The sequence below is a fragment of the Paralichthys olivaceus genome, chromosome 7 (genome assembly GCF_024713975.1).
Source record: "Paralichthys olivaceus isolate ysfri-2021 chromosome 7, ASM2471397v2, whole genome shotgun sequence".
Lineage (NCBI taxonomy): Eukaryota > Metazoa > Chordata > Actinopteri > Pleuronectiformes > Paralichthyidae > Paralichthys > Paralichthys olivaceus.
The window spans coordinates 19,922,860-19,945,344 of record NC_091099.1 but is presented as its reverse complement, the minus strand read 5'-3'; the positions used below and the strand labels follow the sequence as shown (position 1 = coordinate 19,945,344).

General features: G+C 39.9%; 1 protein-coding gene across 7 annotated transcripts in view; it reads left to right on the top strand.

The window, feature by feature from the left end:
* LOC109623493 (transcription factor SOX-6-like) overlaps window positions 1-22,485 on the top strand; it is a 103,820-nt gene that overhangs the window by 48,175 nt on the left and 33,160 nt on the right. For all 7 annotated transcript variants that reach the window (XM_069529064.1, XM_069529069.1, XM_069529070.1 and 4 more), the window contains 3 exons: window positions 7,609-7,698; window positions 15,411-15,583; window positions 18,194-18,262. In XM_069529064.1, coding sequence (XP_069385165.1) covers window positions 7,609-7,698; window positions 15,411-15,583; window positions 18,194-18,262 — 332 coding nt within the window. The remainder of the gene's footprint in view (window positions 1-7,608; window positions 7,699-15,410; window positions 15,584-18,193; window positions 18,263-22,485) is intronic.

Here is a 22,485-nt window from a genome sequence, read left to right as displayed (position 1 = left end):
TCTCATGCCATCCATGTGGACGTGTCAGTGGCATCAGGATTGGGATAGAGGGGATCCACTTGCCCCACACACACACACACATACACACACATACACACACTCACACACTGATCCCCCTCACATCTCTCTTCTGTGACCCAAACCACAAGGCCCCACCCACACTGGCTCCTCTGGGGGCCCAAACCAAAACAACGCTTCTATTGTGTCTGAACCACACATAGTGCTGTGTGGACTTAGGTGCGTATGTCTGTGTCCGTGTGTGTGCTAAGTAGGTAGGGTTTCATATATCATGCCTAAAGTGGAACCAGAAGCTTGGGTCTTGAACTGGTGTTTTGGAAGCATGTGTTTGACAAAGAAGTAATTTTGAAGCAATTTGTGAGTGTGTTTAGATTCAAGTTTGTTTTATATAATGTAAAAATTATACAGAATGTTAAAGTGCAGAAATCTCAATCTACACCAACATCTTGATCAATAAAAACCTTTTTCAAATGTGTTACACAAAAGTAACTGTCTTTGAGTTGAAGACATACAAAGCATTTTTAGTGAAAAAGATGAATTCTATTCATAAACATTCTATTTACATTTATCATATTCTCACAAAGGGGAAATGATTAACCAAGAAAATTACAAAAAATAGGAGAGTGTATACTATTCTATTCAGTGAATAGATGTTTTACTTTACATTTAATTAAATCCAAAGTGAACTGACCTTGTTGCTGTTGGGGGGCCCAAGCTACAGTACAGTTTTTTAAAGCTCATCAGTCACTACTACTTGATTGTTCTTCACCTCTGGCACAAAGAACTCAGGCTGAGATGCTGGAAAATATCAAAAAATGTCTGGGCTTGTATTAGTTGAGAAAAGAAGTCAGCTAGTAGATGTGCCATCTGTTCAAGTGTAATCTTATTTCGTTAGAGCCCACTCATCAGGCCTTTTAAAGTCCTTTTCTTACCTTTACTGTGATTTCTTTTTTAATCTCTGCCTTCCGTCAGTGGACAAACCTCCACGCTGTGGTTTCCGATAACATTTAGGCTGTAGTGGTGGTTGATGTCAGCGTTGTAACACAGCACAGGTGCGAACTCTCGGGCTGCACAGCAGAGATCATCAGCCAGGCTTTTCTAGTATTAAACTCACACATTCAGAAGAAACACTATCCTTTGTCTAATTCAGGGCTGCAGTGTGTTCTGACCTTACGCCTTCGACACTGCTAGGATTGAGTACTGTGTGAGTATTTTTAGCAAGGGTGGCCCTCAGTGGGAATCAAGACCCTGGCCAAGTAATGTTGATGCCTGATTTAATTCTCTAATCTGCAGGCTAAGTAAAATATAGTAATTACAGTTTGTACATGTTAAAGGGCAAAGGCCAAAGCTGCAGTTTCATGTCAAGTAAACTGTAAACCCGAAAATGGTTCAAGGGATAGCTCACCCAACAATGAAAATTCACTCATTATCTAGTCATTAAATGTCTACTTTGATCCACATGCGAAGAGGCTGCTTTTACATCACAGGTTCAGTCAAAATAAATTGTTTCCTAAAAAAATAAGCCATTTTGAAATATGCTATTCTGGGAATTTGTAATTTCCCTGTTTTCCCTATAGACCAACAAATGTATCAATATATTGAGAAAATAAGTAGCAGTTTACTTTGCTGTAGCTCAGTTTACATATTTCAGCTACTGAAAATTCTCCTTTTATTTTTTTTTTTACACAGTCTGACATCAGTGTTTTGCTGCACCACTTTTGATTAATCAGTGGCTACATTTCCTTTTGTATTCAAGTCAACTAGGATGAAAACGTCAGCTTAATGACGAAATGCAAAGTTAACACGTGGCTCCTACAGGTGGTCCACTCTGTCAGACTGGGCTGCTGGGCCACGAACGCAAACAGATGACAGCAACAGATGATGTGTGTGTGTGTGTGTGTGTGTGTGTGTGTGTGTGTGTGTGTGTGTGTGTGTGTGTGTGTGTGTGTGTGTGTTGGGTTGATGTATAAAAAGAGGGTTACACGGGGCTACTATCTGTCGGAATCCACCCCCCCCCCCCAGCCAGGAGGGCCCGGCTGCTTTCTCAGACCATGTTCTGCGACAAGAGAGTCTGGGTGTCATCTGACAGATGAAAATAGTGTGTGTGAAATAGACACCGTGCTAACACACAGCCAGGCTAACCACTCTGCAGTTTAATGGTTTTACAACACTGGGTTAGCAGTGCTAGGCCATTCAAAGTGTGTGTGTCATATCTATGTGTGTGTTATAAAACCCTCTCTGTGACATTAAACGTCTCAGCAGTGTAGTGCCGTTCTTTAATCAGTGTGTGTGGTGTCCATGTATATTCTTCGGAGTGCAACGGGGCTCTCACATCAGTGTTTGTGTGTGCATGTGTGTGTGTGTGTGTGTGTGTGTGTTTCCTCCTCCTGGCTGGCCTGTCTTCTCATGTTTGGACATATGTTGAGTTTTATTTCACTGAGACATCAATCCTGCCGGCCAGCTGTTGGGACAGCTGCTCTCTCGCTCTGTTCCTCTCTTTCACTCTTGGTCTCACTTTATTCTCTGAATCTTTTTATTTATCTTTCTTCCACTCTCTATCCTGTTCCTCCTTCTTTCTTTCTTTCTTTCTTTCCTCTCTCTGTCTGATGCTGTGGGGTTTGCAGCTGAAGTCACACCACTGACATAAATTTGGAAGTGTAAAGTGTAGCTGTCAGCTTCTATTTACACACCTTCAGTAGCAAAGACGAATTTTTTTTTTCAGGCGTGTGTGTTACGCAAACATCAGGCACCCACTAGAACATTGGCTTTTGTTATTTTTAACATTAAATAATTTTTCAAATTAATGCTTTTTTACTCTTTACCTTGGCGTTCGACTGCAGACCCAAGAGTTCCTAAGCTCTGGCCCAGCACACTGTGTGTGTCTGTGAGAGAGAGAGCGAAAGAGACACCGTGTTTCCATCCAAATGTCAAGTGAATTATAAGGAAATCATTGAAACATCATGAAATATAAAACAGATAAAACAGACATATACACTTGAGTCTTGAGTGTAAAACTACCGAATGTCAGAAAACTACCTCTCAAAATAATTATTTTTATTCTTTGGTGAATTTCCATGAATAAAGTCAAACAGAAAAAAATGAATCAGCCAACCACCGCTGGATCCTGTCATGAGATGTATGTGATGACATTTTCATCACATACTCTTCAGCTGCTCCAACACATGAAGATTAACCCTGAATTATACCATCACACACCAAGTATTATTAATAAACCAATTACATAGCATGGAAAGTGTGTTGTGATGCCAAAGGTAAAAGCCTTTGTAAATAAAGATGATAAATTAAAGTGATACTTAGCTCTTTTGGGTCTTTACATCTAACTGCTTTAACTCCTACTCCTTTTACTTTGTTTTGTTAAGAAACAAATATTTGCTTCACAAATACGTGGAAGGTAAAGATTATGCTTATACATTGATAAAACCTCCGGCAATTTAAATTTGCTCACTTTCAGATCTGGACTTCAAATTGAATATATTAGAAAGTAATGACACTGATGCTTGTGGCTCGTATTTAGAGCCATCAGCCAAACCAAAGAAGCAGTGGAAAACCCTTTATATCCCAGGCAGAACTTAGATTTTTTCAAACTGTATATATATAAGCTATAAAGGGACCACAGTTTACCAGAGGGGCCAATTATATGTCTAACATCCATGCACAATTTCTGATTCATTCAGGTGTTCATTTAAGTCATTGTCCTTGTTCGCTGTTACTTCTATAGGTTTGAGCCAAGAAACACATCATTGAATATATGACGTGTTCAAGCGCACAGTTTACTTAAAAAATCATGAGAGTTCTTGACAGTTTGTTTTATTATTTGTTAGTACCGTTAGTGAGAGACTAGTTTATACCTAGGTTTTACCCAAAATTATGTTGAGATGAGTAGAGCTTGTGCCATAACATTCACCCTGTTACCAGCAGAGCCTACGTTATGGCTAGAAATGCTGACAGTTATAAAATTACAGTTTACAACACTACATGCTCACTGTTCTCAAGCTTTGCTCGACTTTGCTCATTTTACTGAAATTTCATTATATGAGAATCTTTTATACAAATGGAAACAGTGAAAGTGAAAGACAGAAACGTGAGACTCAGTCTGAGTGAAAGCCTGTGGCACACTGTTGTTCTTGGCAGTCCCTCTTTTGGAGTGTTGATGCTTGTCTACCACACACACACACACACACACACACACACACACACACACACACACACACACACACACACACACACACACTCTCACACTAAGTTGCCTGTGGCTCATGTAAAACACCCAAAACACTGTCTCTTGGTCGCTTGGCATAGGGACAGGTGATAAAACTGTGTTTATACCAAACACTCTTGCCGGCTCACTCTACTACGACTCTGTGTGTTTAACCACTTCTTATCGCCTTCATCTTCCTTCTGTGATTCCTCCCTGTCTTTCCCTTGTGTTCAAACCATCAATGACAAACTTAGATAAAGGATTCGAGAAAAACTTTTATTTCCAATATTTGTGGTGGAGAAGAAATCAGGAGATTGTAGAGTTTTTTAAAGAGTTGTTTAAACTATTAGAGATAAAACTATTGGTTCATTAGTGTTTCAGGGGATTTCAAATTTTCTCCTCACTCTTCCACTCAAGCTTAGAAAACTGAAAACGTTTGGAAGATGAAACAAGCATCTTGACCATTTCACTCCTCAGCTCACCTACCACATCGTTTTCTGTCCACTTCCTTTCTTTCATCCACTCCTCCTTCACCCCTCAGCCCGCCCCTCCCTTCCTCTCCCTGCTCTTTTTCAACTCATCCGTCTTCAGCATTTCTCCACTTGATAAAGGAGCTGGTGCACGGACAGGGAGGAATTTTTATCCAACCTCCAATCTAAACAGCACTTGATCCCCGACTCGGCCGCGGGGACAAATAGAGAGCCATCTAGGGTAAAATATCTCTTGCTCATCCTCTCTCATCCCTCTCTTCTTCGCCTCTTTCTCTTCCCCCCTTCCCCATTTACATCTTACCCCTCCCATCCCCCCACCGGCTCCTCATCTGATCTGTTTATTGGTATGGGGGTGTAAATTGTGCATCTGAGTACACACACACGTTTGACTGATGCAGATGTATCCTGAAGTTACAGGTTGTATTTCCCTCCCTAAGTGCTCCCATAAATTGTGCACCCTAATTTTGTTTTATTCGAGGCTCTGTGAATAAGTGTAATTGAGGTCTTGTGATGAGAAAAAAAAAAGCCTCTCATCCTGCACGGCCCCGTCCAACAGCTGTAAATATCATCAAATGTACACAAACACACATCCCGCGGAGCCTCTTGTCCAGTAAATCTATGAAGAGTCCGGTGGATTCCATTGTCCAGAGGGTGGGGAAATTATATTAATTACCTTATTTTACTGCATCATGGACCATCTGTCTGGAAATACCCACTGTTTTTCCCAAATATGGGAAATTTCCATCAGCATCTTTTTGATTTTTGATTGTTTGTATGTGTTGTAGCTGCCCCCTCGCTGCCATTTCCCCCTATACCTCCCCCCTTCCTTTACATTGATCCCATGTGATCTAGACAGCTGCATTAGCTTATTTACAACAATCATAATCCGACTGTAAACATGCGAGGCTTTAATGGACTCAATGAGGAAGTTGTGCTCTGACGGCATCTCATGACCACACAATGGGCCCATACGCACAAACGAAACATTAAGCCATTCACAATAGGCCATGTGCCCTTATGAATGCCTATAGCGCCTTTTGTCAGGATAAAGGCACCACAAATGAACTATTGTCTCACTTAACCATTCTAAATCAGGAAAGACCTCAGGGGCTTGTTTTCTACACAGTCACCAAGAATGTCTCCTTTTTGTGTGTGTGTTTGGGATTTTATTTTTTTACGTCTTCAGTGATTGAGGCTTTGGCATGGTAATTGTGACACCATCTGTGGCATGTCCGCTGGTATGAAAGGAGTTGATTAACATGTACAGTATGTACAAGCAAGCAGTTTCATATACAGACAAGTATAGTCAGGTAATGGATTGCTGTTGTCTGCCATTTACACACACTCTTATAGTGCAACTATATAGTCCAGCACGTTCTCACACACTGCCAGCACAGCCATCAGGGGCAACGTGGGGTTCAGTATCTTGCCCAAGTGCACTTCGGCAAGTGGGTTGGGTGGCGGGTGTTCAAAGTGCACGACTGTCACACCACAGACCCGAGCGTCCACAATCCCATCTGTGGTTATGTCTAGGCAACAAAAGCACTTGGGTTGAGATTAAGGAAAGATTGAGGTTTGAGATATATGTAAATAAACCACAATCTTTCCCTGACCCAAAACAACTGCACAACCACAAAAAGTTTACTAATTCTGTAGTCACTGTAAAATGAATTTTGAACCGCAATATCAAATGTTTTGACAAAAAACAAGTGATGTCTCTGAACGTTTCACTGATCGTTCTGTGTCAACATGCGATTTGTGATCTGCAAGGAACATATATTTATCTTGACACTGGAAGAGGAAAGTTGAAAAGTTAATCGTCATTATACTCTCTCTCCTGTCAAAGAAAGATGTGTAAAAGTGTAAACATAGAAAAATGTAAGCATGTATATGAAAACAGTTAAAACATTACACAGCAAGAAAAATTTACATTTTCATAGATAACTATTTACAGAAAATAAAATAAAGCATATAATTGAAGAATGTATTTTTTTGGATCTGCGATTACTGGCCGTAACTGCAGTTCTGTCATAGTAAAAGCAAATATGTGGCTACTGTATTTTACATGTAGCAGGAGTAGAGTAATGATGTGTGATGTGTGTTGGACGCTGTAAATCCTCTTCATCATACAAAATGCATGGATACACTTGACTTCATTCAGAATATGTGCTTAAAACTTATCTTGTGGATCTAGCTTGTGGATGAATATGTGACTTGGATCCTGCACTGGAGCAACAAAACCGCCACACTTTTATCGAGAGGTGATTCAGCAATGAAAAAACACTCAACACATCACTTTGTAGACTTTGTGCACTTTGTACATGTCTATTTTTCTCTACATACAATACAATACACACAAACCCTCTCACACGCTCATGCTTGCAGATATCTGTCTCACTGTTTGGTTCCCAGCCTGGTGAAGAATTGAAAAGTTCCCATTGTTGAAGTAAAGTTCACAGCAGGACTCTAAGTGAACAAATGAGACCTTATGAATCTTATGAGACCACATGTCTCTGATGTCTATTATCCTCAGGCTTTGAGGCACATTGTGAGAAAGAAGACAAGCTACAAATAAGACCCCGTGTCAAAACAATGCAGACATTCTCATTTGGTCAGCTGAATTGCTGCTTCTTTTTTTTTTAAGAGAAACAGGAGGAGGAAACAATTCCTTGATTTATTAAAAAACACAACAATTCATAGACACTGGTTCTTTTCTCTCTCGTACTTTTGCTCTGTGTCTTGTTTTTATCCTGCTCTTACCAGATATGTGAGCGGGTTGTTTGTTTGGTGACTTTTATCACACAGGTTGCTTGATGAGTCTGCAGGGGAAAGTGTTTAAAACACCAGAACTGAATGTGATTATTCTCTGCCTTGCTATAGAACCATCGTGCATGGAGAGGCTCCTCTCAAAGGACTGGAAGGAGCGCGTTGACCGCCTGAACGCCAGTGAACTGCTGGAGGAGGTCAAAGGTAGGAGTTAACACAACTCATTCTTTTAATTGTTTTCTGTTATATTTTCATGTATCTCTCAGCCTGTGTCAATGGATAAACAATGATGATCAAGAAAAACTCTGCAGACATCTGACTGTCTGTATGTCTGTATGTGGAACTGTTTGGCATGTGTATTCTAGTGACCTGAAGAAGTGTAGTGTTGAATGAAAGAAAAGAAAGAAAGAAAGACACATATCTGAAACTGGCAGATCCTCAGCGTCTCAGGATCTTCTTGTTTCTCGTCTGGTTGACCCAAACATGCAACACCATCATTATGAAACAAGCAAATGGTGTGTGCAGATGAACTGTTATGGCAAAGCTAAATGTCAAAGCTAAATTTTAGGGTAAGAAACAGTTAGATATGCTGTAATTCTCCTTGTGTATACTTTCAGCATGTTTCTGCTCATGAAAGCAGAAGAGTAAACTTCTCCCTGGTCTCCCTGTTACTGTAGAAAGAGCAGCAACGGCCCCTTTTGAACAGTCCAGGTTGTAATTGTAACTTTGATTAAAGGGTGTGTATGAGGGGAAAGGCTGCACATGCTCCCATATTGTTTTTTGTCTGTGTCAGCAAATAACATTTATGAAGCTATGAATCGCAGCAAGGCCGATGTCTTCTTGACTTGCTCTAGCATTCACAAAAATGAAAATAGCAGCATTGTGGGGGATCTCATGTTGTCTCAGTCGGCGGCTGAAGAAAGCCGAGATGAAATCAAATACACTAAACCCATTGAAAGTAAACTGTTGTTGAGAAGGTAAATGAAAGATACTGTTTGAAAATCGTTCAGGTTTAAGTTTAGGTTTCTGTAATTGGAAAAGTGATTTACATAATAAAAACTAGAGCCGACATAATTTAACTGCACCACCTCCGTCAATCATCAACATCATTTTTCTTTTTAATGTAAGAATCTGGCAATGTTTTTTTTGTATATCCGACTTAAAACTACAGCAAAACACTTCTTAAAATTACCATTTAGAGTACAGAAGGTTTGATTGTTTATTATTATTTCTTAAACTTAATTTGAGGATAATTGGTGAATAGGGTATGGCTTATCTCCAAATTCTGTCAATGTTTTTTTTGAACTTGAATAAATATTCAAGATTATCCTCTATTATTATTATTAATATATTATTATTACAACTATATTTTCCAGTAAGTGAAAAGTAAGATAGATCAATGTAATGGAATTTGTTTCATCACCATCTTCAATGATTTCAGTGCTGAATGGAAGAAATGGTATAAAGGGGTAAACTACATAAAATAAACTGACATATTTACTGAGAGAAATTCTTTCCATCCCCTGAGCGACAGTGAATTCTGTTTGTGTGCCGTAACATTAGTCGCTAACGGCTCTGCAGTCAAGCTCCTCTGAGTGACAGAAAGCGTTTGTGATGGTCTGCCGTTGAAATGGCAAGCATTTCCTCTGTGGAGAGTGGAAAAAAGAGAGAACAGAGAGGCTTCTAGAGCAGAACAGCACTGACATTGACTTTTACTCCAGGACAGAGATCTCTCTCTCTCTCTCTCTCTCTCTCTCTCTCTCTCTTTCTAGCACACACTCACACACGCGCACATTTTTGAAAGCATCACCATAACATGTTAATATCCGATTACTCATTAAGAGACAGATCAGTGAAGACATTAAACAGTTTTGTTACACCATGTGGTCTTGATCTGTAAAGTTGGCATTTCAGTTCGTATGATTTATTTTCCTTTAAAAGTCTTTTTTTTTTTTTAAAACAAATAGGGATGTCTAATTTGTATCCAGTTAAAGTGGTAGATCACTCTTCTTTCAGTCCTTTACACTTTTTTAACTTAAAAATAAAGACGTCTGCTGACCTCAGTTCCTCAAACTACAAAACATTTCACTTAATACTTTTTATTGTGAATTTGACAAATTAATAAGTCCTTTTTTTCCAAAAACTTGACACTGAAAGCTATACACTTTTTATAGCTTTTTATTGCAAATTAAAATCACAAGGTCATTCAATTTTCCACTTACATTATGTTGGCAGTCTGTTTGTGTCTCATTAATGTTAATTAATTTTTTCTGATAATTAAAAACAGTCTGCTACTTTTTAAAGCCACAGTTTAACAGACAAACTTTTGAAGTTTTTTGCTTTAAATAATTATTTTGCTTTTTTATTCATTTGTCCCCCAAATCAATAACTGCTAATATATTACTGATTAACACTCAGATTAACAGGTCATCAAAGATATAATACACATGTTAAGTAAGTAGCAAACTTTATCCGGGCTTTGACCTTTTTCTCAAGTGTTATGAAATCAAGACGAGAAGAACGAAGCAAAAACAAAAGCAGTAAGGAGAAAACTGCTGCCTCAGGCACGTCTTCTACTTCTATTTCAAGAAGTACTTGTTTTCAAGTGCTGTTCAGATCATTGGGATTCAACAAGATAGAACAACACCTATGGTTCTACTGTGTGTCTAAGCCTAACCCTTTAATTAATGTCTTAATGTTAACATATCGCTTGAATTGGATTTGACCATATGTGTTGAAGATTATCCTGTCTTCTAGAAAAAAACAAAATCAAAGATTTTTTAGGTAAACATAATGATGTGATGATTTCAGTTACATGCAGTAACATCTATTGGTCGAGCCATCCACTGTCCTTGACCCTGAAATACTACAGCCTTGTTCACAACAATCAATAATGATGTCAATAGTAAAGATGAATTCTGACCAGATTTAATGTACAGTAACACAAAACACCTTTATCATCTTTATTGTGGTAAAGAGTAGCTTTGAGCATCAGTTTTTAAAACTGAGAATGACCTTTTATTTCTTAATATTGGTTTAACAGAAATTATTTTATCATTAAATATGTTTTAACTGAGAATCAGTGCAATCAGACCCAACACAACAGCCTGCTTGTCCTATACACAAAGCTGGAATATGCAGTATATCCATTTCTTGTGTGATAGCTATAGCTATAGCACTTACTGATTCATGCACTTCCCACACAAACGCACATTTGTTTCTGTTGCTCTGATTGAATTCAAGCATCAAAGTCTTGTATTTAATGATGGCTGAGATGAAGCTGACCTAAATACTCCAACTCAACTGTGGCCCTGCGTCTCCTCACACAACAACCTAAACCTAATTGTTCGGTCGCACTTATTTTCAGGGTGAAAAAAACCAATGACTGAAAAATTCATTAGCAATCACAAATGCATTTCAACATGTGTAATGTGCGGTATAAAGCCTAAAGAGAGTCTATATATTTGAAACCATCTAGGGAAGATTTGTAAGAACACATGCTTCTCAAGCAGATCACACACACACAGACAAAGTGTTGCATTCATACACATCTGGCTGTGTGCCCAGAGCGACTGCACTCGTCTGCTGCTGCTCTAACAAGCCAATTGTGGGAACCAGGTGACATTATAACACTTCACTTCAGTTTTGTGGTCATTTGCTCACTTTATCTTTGTGGTGATGTTGTTAGCTGACAGGAGTTAAAGCCACTTGGTGCTCTGCTGCATCCCACCTAACACAAAATCTTGGTAAATCTAGATGCATAAATAATATAATAAGTGAGTTTTAAAAGAACCTTTTTAAGTAATATGTATACAAATTACCGTCAATTGTTGTGAAAGCATTGTAGCAGGATGCATAATTGTAAATAAGTAACCAGCTCTTATATAACTCACACAATCATATAAACCTAATATTCATTTATAATATATTATGAATGTGTTTCCTCGGTCTAGATACATTGTTAAAGAGATAGTTTAAATTTCTACTCACTACTGTGCAGATGGAGGGTGAAGTGTTTCTTTGAGTGAGTATCAGGGGTAAACTGCGTGGCAGCCAAATCCAATACATTTCATGTAAACAGGAGCCCATCTTCAGATGTAGAAAAAAAACACAACATTCCTTCATACTGCTTGTGTGGTTTTATCCAAGTGTCCGGAAGCCTCGACATTCTTATTCCACTCGAAACTGCGTCATTGACAGCATGTTTTCAACCTTTTTAGAGTCACTTAAATCAGGCAGCTTATCTCCTCCTACTTTTTATTTTCATCAATATGCTACTGTCTATATGGGTTTGGAGAGAGGTTGGCAACATCACGGAGCAGGATGGTTCGAGAGAGGCTCAGAGCAGCTGCAGCAATTAACATGTTAGGTTTAGGCATGACAGTATGAGTGTTTGATGGTTTGTCTGTATTTCAGTGCGTGGCTTTTGTGCTTGAGTGTGTGTGTGTGTGACTCCATCAACAGTAATTTACTCCGAATTGAATATAATGCATAACTGAATGACGATAAAAAGCATGTTAATTTTTACATACCATTATTTCTAATAACTAAATACTCTGTTAGAAATGTTAATGATTGACACATATTTATTTTAAGAAAGAAAGAACAAGTATGTGAGCAAATATGTTAATACAAACGGACACAAAGTGAATAAGATTATGTAAAATGTAGATAATATTTAGGATATGTATCCCTATCTAGCGTTTCAATTAAGAGGAAACTACAAAAATAACTACAAAAAGGAAAAGGAAAAAAAGCAAATAAAGGCAAAATCCAAGCGAAACAGAAAACATGTAACGATATTATCAATATTATATCTGTTTTAGATGGGTTTAAGGTGAAACGAATCATTGTTAATAATACTTTGTTAGTACATTTTTAGCTGTGGCAATGCTATTTTATTAATTTTGATATTACAGTGATGATAGTATAAGATCGAATCAAATCATTGACCAAACACTGTCTCATAAAGTAACATTAGTTTAGACATTAAGCTCCAGTCCTGTTTTAGAGACAGATCATGCAAACCGTCCACACAGACTGAGAAAACAGTTAATGTTTTTTTGTTTTGACTGGTGCCCTCAGCAGGTGCTGGGAATAATTCTGATGGATGGAAAACGGAAAACGTCTGAGATGATTATTGGTTCCAGAAACTCAGGGCGTTGTGTTTGGAATGTACAACCCTTAATCCACAAGGATGAATCATGGTGCTGTAATCGCTGTTGCTGGGATTACACAATAGGCTTTTTTTCACTTCAAGGAATGTAGAGAATCGTACGTGCATGTGTGTCTTTGTGTGTATGTGTGTGTGTTCGGAAGCCGTGACAGGATTATAAAGTATCCATTAGTGTTGCAAGACTAAATCGGCCAAAGATAATTGGGGAGGGGTAAAAAAGGAAGAAAAAGAGAGCAGAAGAGTGGTGATAAGATTAGACGAGAAGAGGGAGTGGAGGAGGTGATGAAGAGTGAAAAGGGAGGGACAGGAACGAGGCGAGACAGCTTATGAGAAAAGAGGCGGGTATATGTGAAAGAGGAGAGGTGATGCAGGGGAGGAAGAAGGGATGATAGATGAGGGAGTTGAAAGTTGTAGTAGAGGAGATGAAAGTAGTGTGGAGGTGATGAGAGTGATGAGGGTAGGGAAGAGAAGAGAGGAGAGGAGAGGAGAGGAGAGGAGAGGAAGTGTCAAGGAGAGGAGAGGAGACCAGAGGAAAGGAGAGGAGAGATAAGGAGGTGGAGAGGAGAGGAAAGGAGAGGAGAGAATCTGAACTGAATCTGAAATATAGTAACTGATGGGGAGGTTGTCCGGGGAAAACTAAAAAGAAAGAAAGAATGAAAGCATGAAAAAAGAGACAAGAACAGGAGAATGTTGCCTTTGATACAGGGGTGCTGAGGGGCAATTTCTGTGTGTGGGGGGGTGGGGGGTCCGGGGTACAATAGGGCCCTGACAGGACTACAATGGAGACTCTGTTAGTATGCAGGTAGTGTTGGGGCCACCCTGCAATCTCCCCACATGGCCCCAGGGCAAGACCTTACACACACACACACACACACACACACACACACACACACACACACACACACACAAACACACACACACACACACACACACATGCACAAGAGCAAGAACTTCTAAACAAGATAAACTTGAGTGTGCGAGTTCATGTCCCACACGCACACACTCACACATGCAAAACCTCCAAAGAACACAACAAACTTACGTGTTTGTGTTTGTCCCCATTCACTTAAGCAGAAAAGTCTTTCACACACTCTGCAAAAGAAAATCAAGAACCTCACAACATGTTAACCACGAGTAGTTTAAGCTAAACAATAAGAATCACACACACACACACACACACACACACACACACACACAACAATAGTAGCATCAGGGTCAGCCAGTGTTGTGTTGCCTTTACATTAGTTCATGTAAATTACGCAAATGAATTTAAAAGGGCAAACACCAAAGAGCGCAAAGGTAGAAAAAGAAAAAAATACACAGTGTAGTCATCAACGACTCATAATATGCTGCAACTTTTGATGAAGTAATGTGAAGTGATGCTAGGATGGGTGTCTGTTTAATATCGAGAGTGTGGACTTTCAGTTTGAGAGCAAGACTTGTTGATTTCACATTCAGATTATGTAAAGCTTTCACTAAAAAAACTCTGCCCTCCAATTCAAATAGCCCGTTTGTGCTTGCTGCAATGACAACGGCACAATTTCACTTGCCAACACTTCACCTAGCATTCTATTTTGCAGACATTTCACATGTGCAAGTGTGTCATCACAAGAGAGGTGAAGCTGCAGCTCAGGAAATCTGTCAAAGCATCACAAAATCAGAGCATTAAATCAATAAGTCCTGCACCCAAACTGAAAGACCACACTTTTGCCAGTGAAAAAGTTGCTTGTATATTTTGAGTGAAGTGTAGTGAAGATACAATAACAGTTTATAATTTAGCTGGCCTTGAAATAAAAGGAAAATGTTGGTGTTGCTATCTCTGCCTGTCACAATAGCTTACCTGTGATGTAATCCAGTCAGCGTCTACCATGAGCCCGTCTAACTAAACCCTCCCAAGAATGTCTAGATCGTAAACTCGACAAAAGCCTGAGACACCTACTTATTTTCAAAGGTTAAGTCAAACAGATTTTATTGTTCTTGTGAGCAGACACTAAGTGATAAACACTGATGGCATGTAGAGACAAGGCAGAGGATAATAAGTACTAAGATGTAACTTCAAGCAGGATGATTTATGGGAATTATGGAAATGAGGGCTTTTTTAGTTTGTGCTGGCCGAACATGTGTGCAGGCGTTGAAAGAAACCAGTGTGGGGATTTTGTATGAATGAAAAATGTTCAAAGTTATGGAAGCTGAAGGAGAAAACCTGTTGAATTTCCGGCCCGTCATCTTGGACCTCAACCAAACGTCTTCTTCTTACTGTTGTTTTGTAGTTGAAAAGGGTTTCAGTGGAAAGTGAATCAATAGTTGTTCTGGTAACAATCACTTTAACAGAGAAAGTATGATTTTGTGGTTGTTCTCTTTTTGTACTGAGTAAAAACTGGTGTCCCTTTCACATAATGTTAAAGGGTTAGTTCACGAAAAATTGAAAATGCACCCATTATCTACTTACCACTAAGCCAAAGGAGGGGTGGGCGAAGCTTTTTAGTCCACGTCTGAAGGGTCAGTTTGGCTGAAACACTGTTTACCCCTGAGACTCCAAAAGGGTTTTGTGGACCCAAACACTTCACCCACCCCTCCATCGGTATAGTAGGGTGAATTTTCATTTTTTGGTGAAGTATCCTTTTAATGCCTTGCTCTGACCTAATTGGACCTTTTGAATTGTGGTTGTCAACATAGTCATTCATTATTTCGTTCGAATCACTGTAATCAACTGTAACACTTCCTATAATCTTCTGACCAGGTACGCCAGAGTCTCTTGAGGAGAAGGAGCACCAACTTTCCACCATGATTGGTCAGCTGATCAACCTGAGAGAGCAGCTCCTCGCCGCCCATGATGAGCAGAAAAAGATGGCGGCCTCGCAGCTGGAGAAGCAGAGGCAACAGATGGAGCTGGCCCGGCAGCAGCAGGAGCAGGTACGGGGTAGGGCTGGAGGATGAGTGTGAGGATGTGTGTGTTTGTGAGTGTGGTGAGGTGGCGTTGGTAAATGTATTATTGAAAAAAACGGAAGTGAAAAAAGAGAGAATGCAGGTAGATGTACAGTAGCCCCCCCTTCTTCTTCGTCCTCTTGTCTAATACTGACTGAGCCTTGGTCAGCCGATCAGAAGGTACATCACCCGGGTCTGAATCTTCTCCATTGTTATTTTCTTCTTCTTTATTATTATTTTAACCATTGTTCTTGTCAATGAAAAATTAAAAAGCTGTAATCTACTTCAATACTGCTCACCTCGCTTAGATCATCAATACTGGTACTCATCCTGTATCACATGACACTTGGTCTCCAGGTTAGGAAACATTGGTTTAGATAACGGAGATAAACTCTAGTGTGATTGCCTGGCATTAATCTGTTACAATTTGTTCTAGTGTTGTTCCTTCGTTTCTGTTTACAAAATGCCAACTTAACTGACAGTGATGATGGTCGGAAGTGCTGTTAAAGTAATAACAACATTTTCCTTAAACTCTGTTGATGCGTGTGTTGTTTGTGTGTGCGTGACTTCAAAAGTTGCTGCCGCTGAAGCATGTCTTCAGGTGTCAGACAGAGATAGGAAAAAAAATATCATGTGACAGAGAACGAGAGAGAGAGCGAGATGTCTAGGTGAGCCGCTCTTTGTTTTCGTTTTTTGCCGACACGTTACTGTAGGTCGGCATACGACAGGCCGTGTTTGGACAAGTTCACACCTCCCATCACAACACATTCCACCTTTCACGGCTTCACAAAGGACCTGGGAAGACGGTGAGGGTGAAAAGAAAGACAGATTCCAATATCAGCCAGTCATTTTGCTGTTGAGACTTGATAGGATAATGCCCTACAGACAAAACCCTAAGAAATCTGCCTTTAATGAAATATGACATGTGTGCAAATGGGGCGCCGCCTCCCATTCAGCAGCCTGTAATTACATTTCAGAATAAATATACTAAACGACTCCTCAAGAAAAAAAAAGAGAGAGAGAGAGGCAGCTGCTTTACTTTTCTGACTCGCAGTGGGCAGGATCAAATAGATGTCGCTCTGCCCCTTTAAGGATTTTAACTTCACGTGAGGCGCCGGTCCCTGTTGCCCGTCGCTGGATGCAACTCAACCCTTTAACATTTGACTTCAGATGTTTTTCATAAGACAATCTGCCAGCAAAACAACAAAAGAATAAAGAGCTTCGAGCCCCTCCTTCCTGTTGATGAGTGCTGATGAGGGTCTGTGTATCCCAAAGGCGAGCTGGATGTTGGTGGTTGCTTGTAAACATGTCAATCTCACAGATTCATTGTCAGTTAAGAGATTTGTTCAGGAACTTTTTGCACCACTTATTGCATTAATTAGCGGCACCATCCGTCACACCAGCACTGTCTCCTATGCTCTACACAACTGAACTGCAATAACTTCTACAGTATGTTTTTTAGGAAATATAGTCGCCGGCTGGATTATGATCTGAGGCAGCATGTTTTTGACTGAACGAGGCATTACATTTATTAATGATTGCAGAGGCGCCAAAAAGTGGTTGGAGTGGGTGGTGGGGCTGTACAAGGCATGCGACTGTTACACCAGAGGACAGGGTTCACATCCAGAGGTCAATCTGTGGTTAAGATTAGGCAACTGAAGCACTTGGGTTGAGATTAGGGAAATATTGTTGTTTTACTTATATGTGAAAAATACAGGTTGTGTCTGAAGCCACCTTTTCCTCATAATTTAGATGACAATCTTTTCCTTAAACCAAGTGCTGTAAAAGTCTTAGGCTTCATCCATACCTCCAATTCTGCTACGGATACATCTGGCTTCCATACTACTCTGGAGTTTTAAAGACACTAAAACAGATTAGTTTGGAAATGCTGCTGGCCCTGTTTTAGTTTGAAAACCTGCGTTTTATTCTGGATGGGCAAAAATTGAGAAGTTTGGTAAAGAGCACATAGACACCCCCAACCACTTGCTGATTGGGCATTGTAAGTCATGTCGTAACTTGATAATAACCTTGTAATTTGACAGGGTCCTGGTACAGAAAAAAACGAAAACAACCTGCTTTGACCTCAGCTACCAGTGTAGGACGCAAAATGGATCATCAATTACAAGTGTCACTTACATGTGTAGGAGACCATGCAGCTATTATCCAAGTACTCTGCGACAATTCTGCAACTATATATAGGTTCATCCAAAAAAAAAAAAAAACCATTAACTGGTCAGCACAATATCTTTTCTTAATTCAAAAGATAATTTGTTCATAATGTTGCCCCCTCAGTCACCTGAAAAATATTAAATGTCAGAACAACATAGCTGCTAAACAAAGATTTCAATGGAGTCAAAAGTGGTTTGCGAGCACCATTTAATTTAGATTGTTTATCATTGATGCTGTAAAGTATAATTATCTCCTCTTTTTTACAATAATAAAACAATAAATTCAGCAATTTGCACCCTAAAAAACATAATCAGCCCCTCTTCCTTATTATGTCAAAATTACAAAAAACAAACCAATACAAAGCAAAAATAAGACACCTTGTTTTTATATTCAATGTCATTTTCTCTCACTGTGTGTGTGCGTGTGCAGATTGCCAGACAACAGCAGCAGCTCCTGCAGCAGCAGCAGAAGATCAACATTCTCCAGCAACAGATCCAGGTTAGTAGGCACACACAACTTCCATCCCAACTACACACACACACACACACACACACACACACACACACACACACACACAGACACACAGTTTGGTCGTGTTTGTGGACAATAAATAGATATGTATTAATTTCCCAGAGACCTGTACCTTAACCACTGAGACCTGTGTTTTCCCTCTGGGGACACAGCTTTTATCATCAAAGTTTTCCACAAACATACTGTATGACATATGACACTAACACACACACACACACATTTTTGTATTTTTATCTTAGTGAGGACACTGATAAGAATAGTGCATTCCCTAACCCCTTACCCTGACCTTAACCCTTAAAACTAAATGTCCAACCCTAAATCTAATTCCAAACCTGGCATCAAAAGCAAGTCTTAACCCTCAAACAGCCCTGAAAGTGAGGACCGGTCAAAATGTCCTCACTTTCCAAAAATGTCCCCACTCTGTAAGGCCCATGCTAAGTGGTCCTCACAAAGACATAAATACAAGTACAAGTACACACACACACAGACATACATTCCTCACATTTTTTGAGTTGATTACTTCTGCCCTTTGCAGACCCTCCTCATTTCTGCCCTATCGTCCCCAATTTTGTCTTCTGTCTAGAAAATCTAAGTGTCCGTTTATCTCCTTTCCTCCCTGTGTGATTGGAAATTGACAACAACATGATTGGTCGTGACCTGTTCATTTATGTTCTATCTCTTATTGTAAGGTGGGATAGTTACACCACAACATCCTTGCATTTATACAAAAACATTCTGACACACACACACACACACACACACACACATACGCACATGGTGGTGTTTCCCAGTAACTGTCCTAAATCATTTACGGAATCGTTTCCTTTTGCATTGATCACCCTGCAATCGATATCACAGCCTCCCCTGGGCTTTCTCCTCTTTCTTCTTTTTTTGTTGTTGCAAGTATTCTATTTATCACCATGTGTTTCCTCTCTTTTCTCCGCCATGCATCCCTCTCTCTATCCATGTCAATCAAATTCTTTTTTTCAGGTGTCTTATTTACAATAAACAATAATGTGTGTTGGAGAAGAAAAGGGAGTGGAACAATCTCTTGCCTAATAGACAGACACATTTAGAAAGAACAGAGATTGCCCGTGTTTTAAATTACCTGCAATTCCCTTCTTATAAATCCATATTCTTTCTTCTTTTTCTGTTTAACTGAGCCACCTGATGCAGGGAGATTCGTGATCCATTGCTCTGTATATACATTCATACTCAGCAAGAAATTACCACCAGCTGTGAGTCAAGAGCTAGGAAATCTGTGCCGAGTAGCTGATAGCCATGTGGGACATTGGCCAGCTTGTATTTCATTTGTTTATATTTTTAAGTGGTTGGATTGCTGCTGAATTAAATCAATTTGTGTGACAATCTGAATCCACTTGCCACTGTGCCTAGTTCTGTCTCATCCCGCACTCTGTTTATCTCCATTGATCCGAAGCTTTGGATCTCCCCTTGCTCCGGAGTTGCGATGCAGTTAACGAGGGCTTGTCCCCCCCTCCCCTTCTCTACTTCTTTTTTTTATTAAGAGGCCCAACCCTTGGATCTTAATAAAGCTCGGATTGGACTTCATTAGGCCTCTGAGCCCCAGGGGAGAGCGAGACCATAAAAAACAGCTCCTACACGGATCCTCTTGCACGCTGTGAAGCATGGATACTGTGTCGTATTTCGTTTTGAGGATGAAGGGATATGCAGAAAATAGCTCAGCGGAGCAGCATGTTATCATGTAGAGCTTCAGAACCATGGGCTGTAAATTCAGGTGAAACCTAGAATTCCACCACATCTCATGTTTCACACTTATTTTCAATGTTGGATTAAATCTAAAGCTGTCAGAACTGCTTAAATCTGGCACTCAGTTATGGTACAGAAATGAATGGACGAAAGTGATGAAAAGAAGGAATTTGCTTTAATTGTAAGCTGCTAAGTATTATAAACACCACAGCTGCATGTGTGCAAATGTTATTTAAGTTATTTTTTCTAACAATAGCACTTCTTGGCAAACAAATGCATCAGCTTAGTAAGAAGCATATGGTCTATCTACTGTACAGAGGTTTAGAATTATTATGGCTAAGCTCCAGGGCTTAGTCACTGGGGTACAGGCTGTTTACGCTGTGTCGGATGTGTGTTGGCCTTAAACACACAGGCAGCGCTGCACCAGTCTGTTTCCACTTATCAAATCCAGACCTGAGCTCCTCTTAGGCCATTACTCTGAGGAGCTGACCAAATGCTACTGTTTCAGCTGAAAAGAATAGGCCTCAGTGTGGTAAAACCACTTTTTAAAAGTGCCAGTTGTTGTTCACATCTCCATTCGAAACACTAAATGTTGTCCATATGGAAAAAATAAGAAAACAAAAAAGTTCTTTGCTGCAACTCCCAGTGTGTGCAGTATAAATTTTGAAAGTTTTATAGCTCAGCGTTAATATGTGAGTATTATCTGTATATGATTTATGAATGGAGACAATAAAAACCCAGTGGGAAGCTGTTTTTAGCACATTTCTCTGTTTCTACCTCTCGTCACATTCCCTCTTTCCTTTCTGTCCACGGATGGTGTCAGTGTGTTTGTCAGCGTGTGCAGTGTTGTCGGGGGGGGGGTTCAAAGTGACCCAGGTTTCCTGTCATGTGGTTTTAAATGGTGTGGAGAGCCAGCGGGGGATGTCCACGGGTTAAAGAAACGCTTCCTAAGGCCCCATTCTGATAGATACACATACACACTCACACAGACACGCAGAAACACATGCACCACAAAGAAACATAAGATGTTCTGACATCAAATGTGCATAAATGCAAAGATGCTCACAATTAAGTAATATCATAGGCATTTGACATTGACAAAGTAGAGACAGTTAAAATAATTGCATGAATATGGACAGCTCGTGGACATTCCCCGGACACACACACACACGCATGTACACATAAAAAACACATTTGCACACGTGCACAAACACACATGCAAACACACACACACTGGTGGTGGGTCCTTTGTGCTCTGTAGGCTGAGCAGCCCAGCCCAGCCTGGTGGCTGACAGGCATGTGTCTTTGTTAAGTCAGCTCCTATAATGGCTCTCATATGTGGCCCATTTCCTTCGGGCCCACAAAGGCGCAGGCCCTAACCGCACCGCCCGGGCCCTAGCTAACGGGCTAATTAATGACTGCAAAGCCGCACTCCTCCTCCTCCTCCTCCCTCTCTCTGTTCTTCATTTATAACTCCTCTGTCTCCTCCTTCGCCTGCTTTCCTCTTTTTCTCTTTTGAGTTCTTGCCCCAGTGTTGTTTTCTTATTATTTTTATTTTTGTGTTGAATCCTACTGTATTACTTTCATCTGTGGCTGGTGTAGTATGCTGCCCCCTGTTGAAATTCCATAAGCTGACTCTTTAAGTTGTTGACGTTGTGACTAGTTCAGGTACATATAGGTTTTGACCAGAAGTCTTAATCTGAGCTTTTGACAGAAACGTGGAAGTGTGTTAGAGTTAAACGAGATACATATTATGGTAGATCCAGAATCCCACAAGTCTTGTAGGTAAACTTCTTTCATGTCCTCATGTCTGATGCAAAGACTCAGGATTTTCTCTTGTCAATAAAATGCTGACGCTAGGTGTGCTGGACGCTGAACATTTGTTTAAACAAATAGACACAAACACAACAATCCTCTCAAATACACATGCATGCACAGATACACACTCACAAACATGCAGAAGAACTAATGGAGCATGCAATTCGCCATTAGATAGACAGACAGCATCTATGTCAGCAAATCCAGCTTCAGACACAATGACTCGGAAAGCCATGGAAGGCCCATAACGTCGATTGGACTCACCAGCTATGGAGAATGGTGAACTTTTGACTTTACAATGACTCTCATTCCAGTGTATTAACCTGTGTGTTAGTCTGTGGGAAAAAATGCATAGTGGAATTCTGTGTGCTTCAGTTGAAATCACTTTAATGTCTTTGTGTTCACATGGGTGAAGCAAGATGGAGTGTAAGAAGAGTAATTATTTGAAGGTATATTGTTTTTCTTAAATTAAGCATTAAGCACATTCTGGCCACTAGATGAGAGAGAAAAAGTAAACAAATACAAAAAACTTCAGCCTTGATACCATTAAGAAAGTCATCAAAAAGTTTGGAGAATGAGAGTAAATTGGCCAGATTGTGATTGTGCTAAAATTCAGATCCTTTCCTAATTTTCCTCATGAGCAC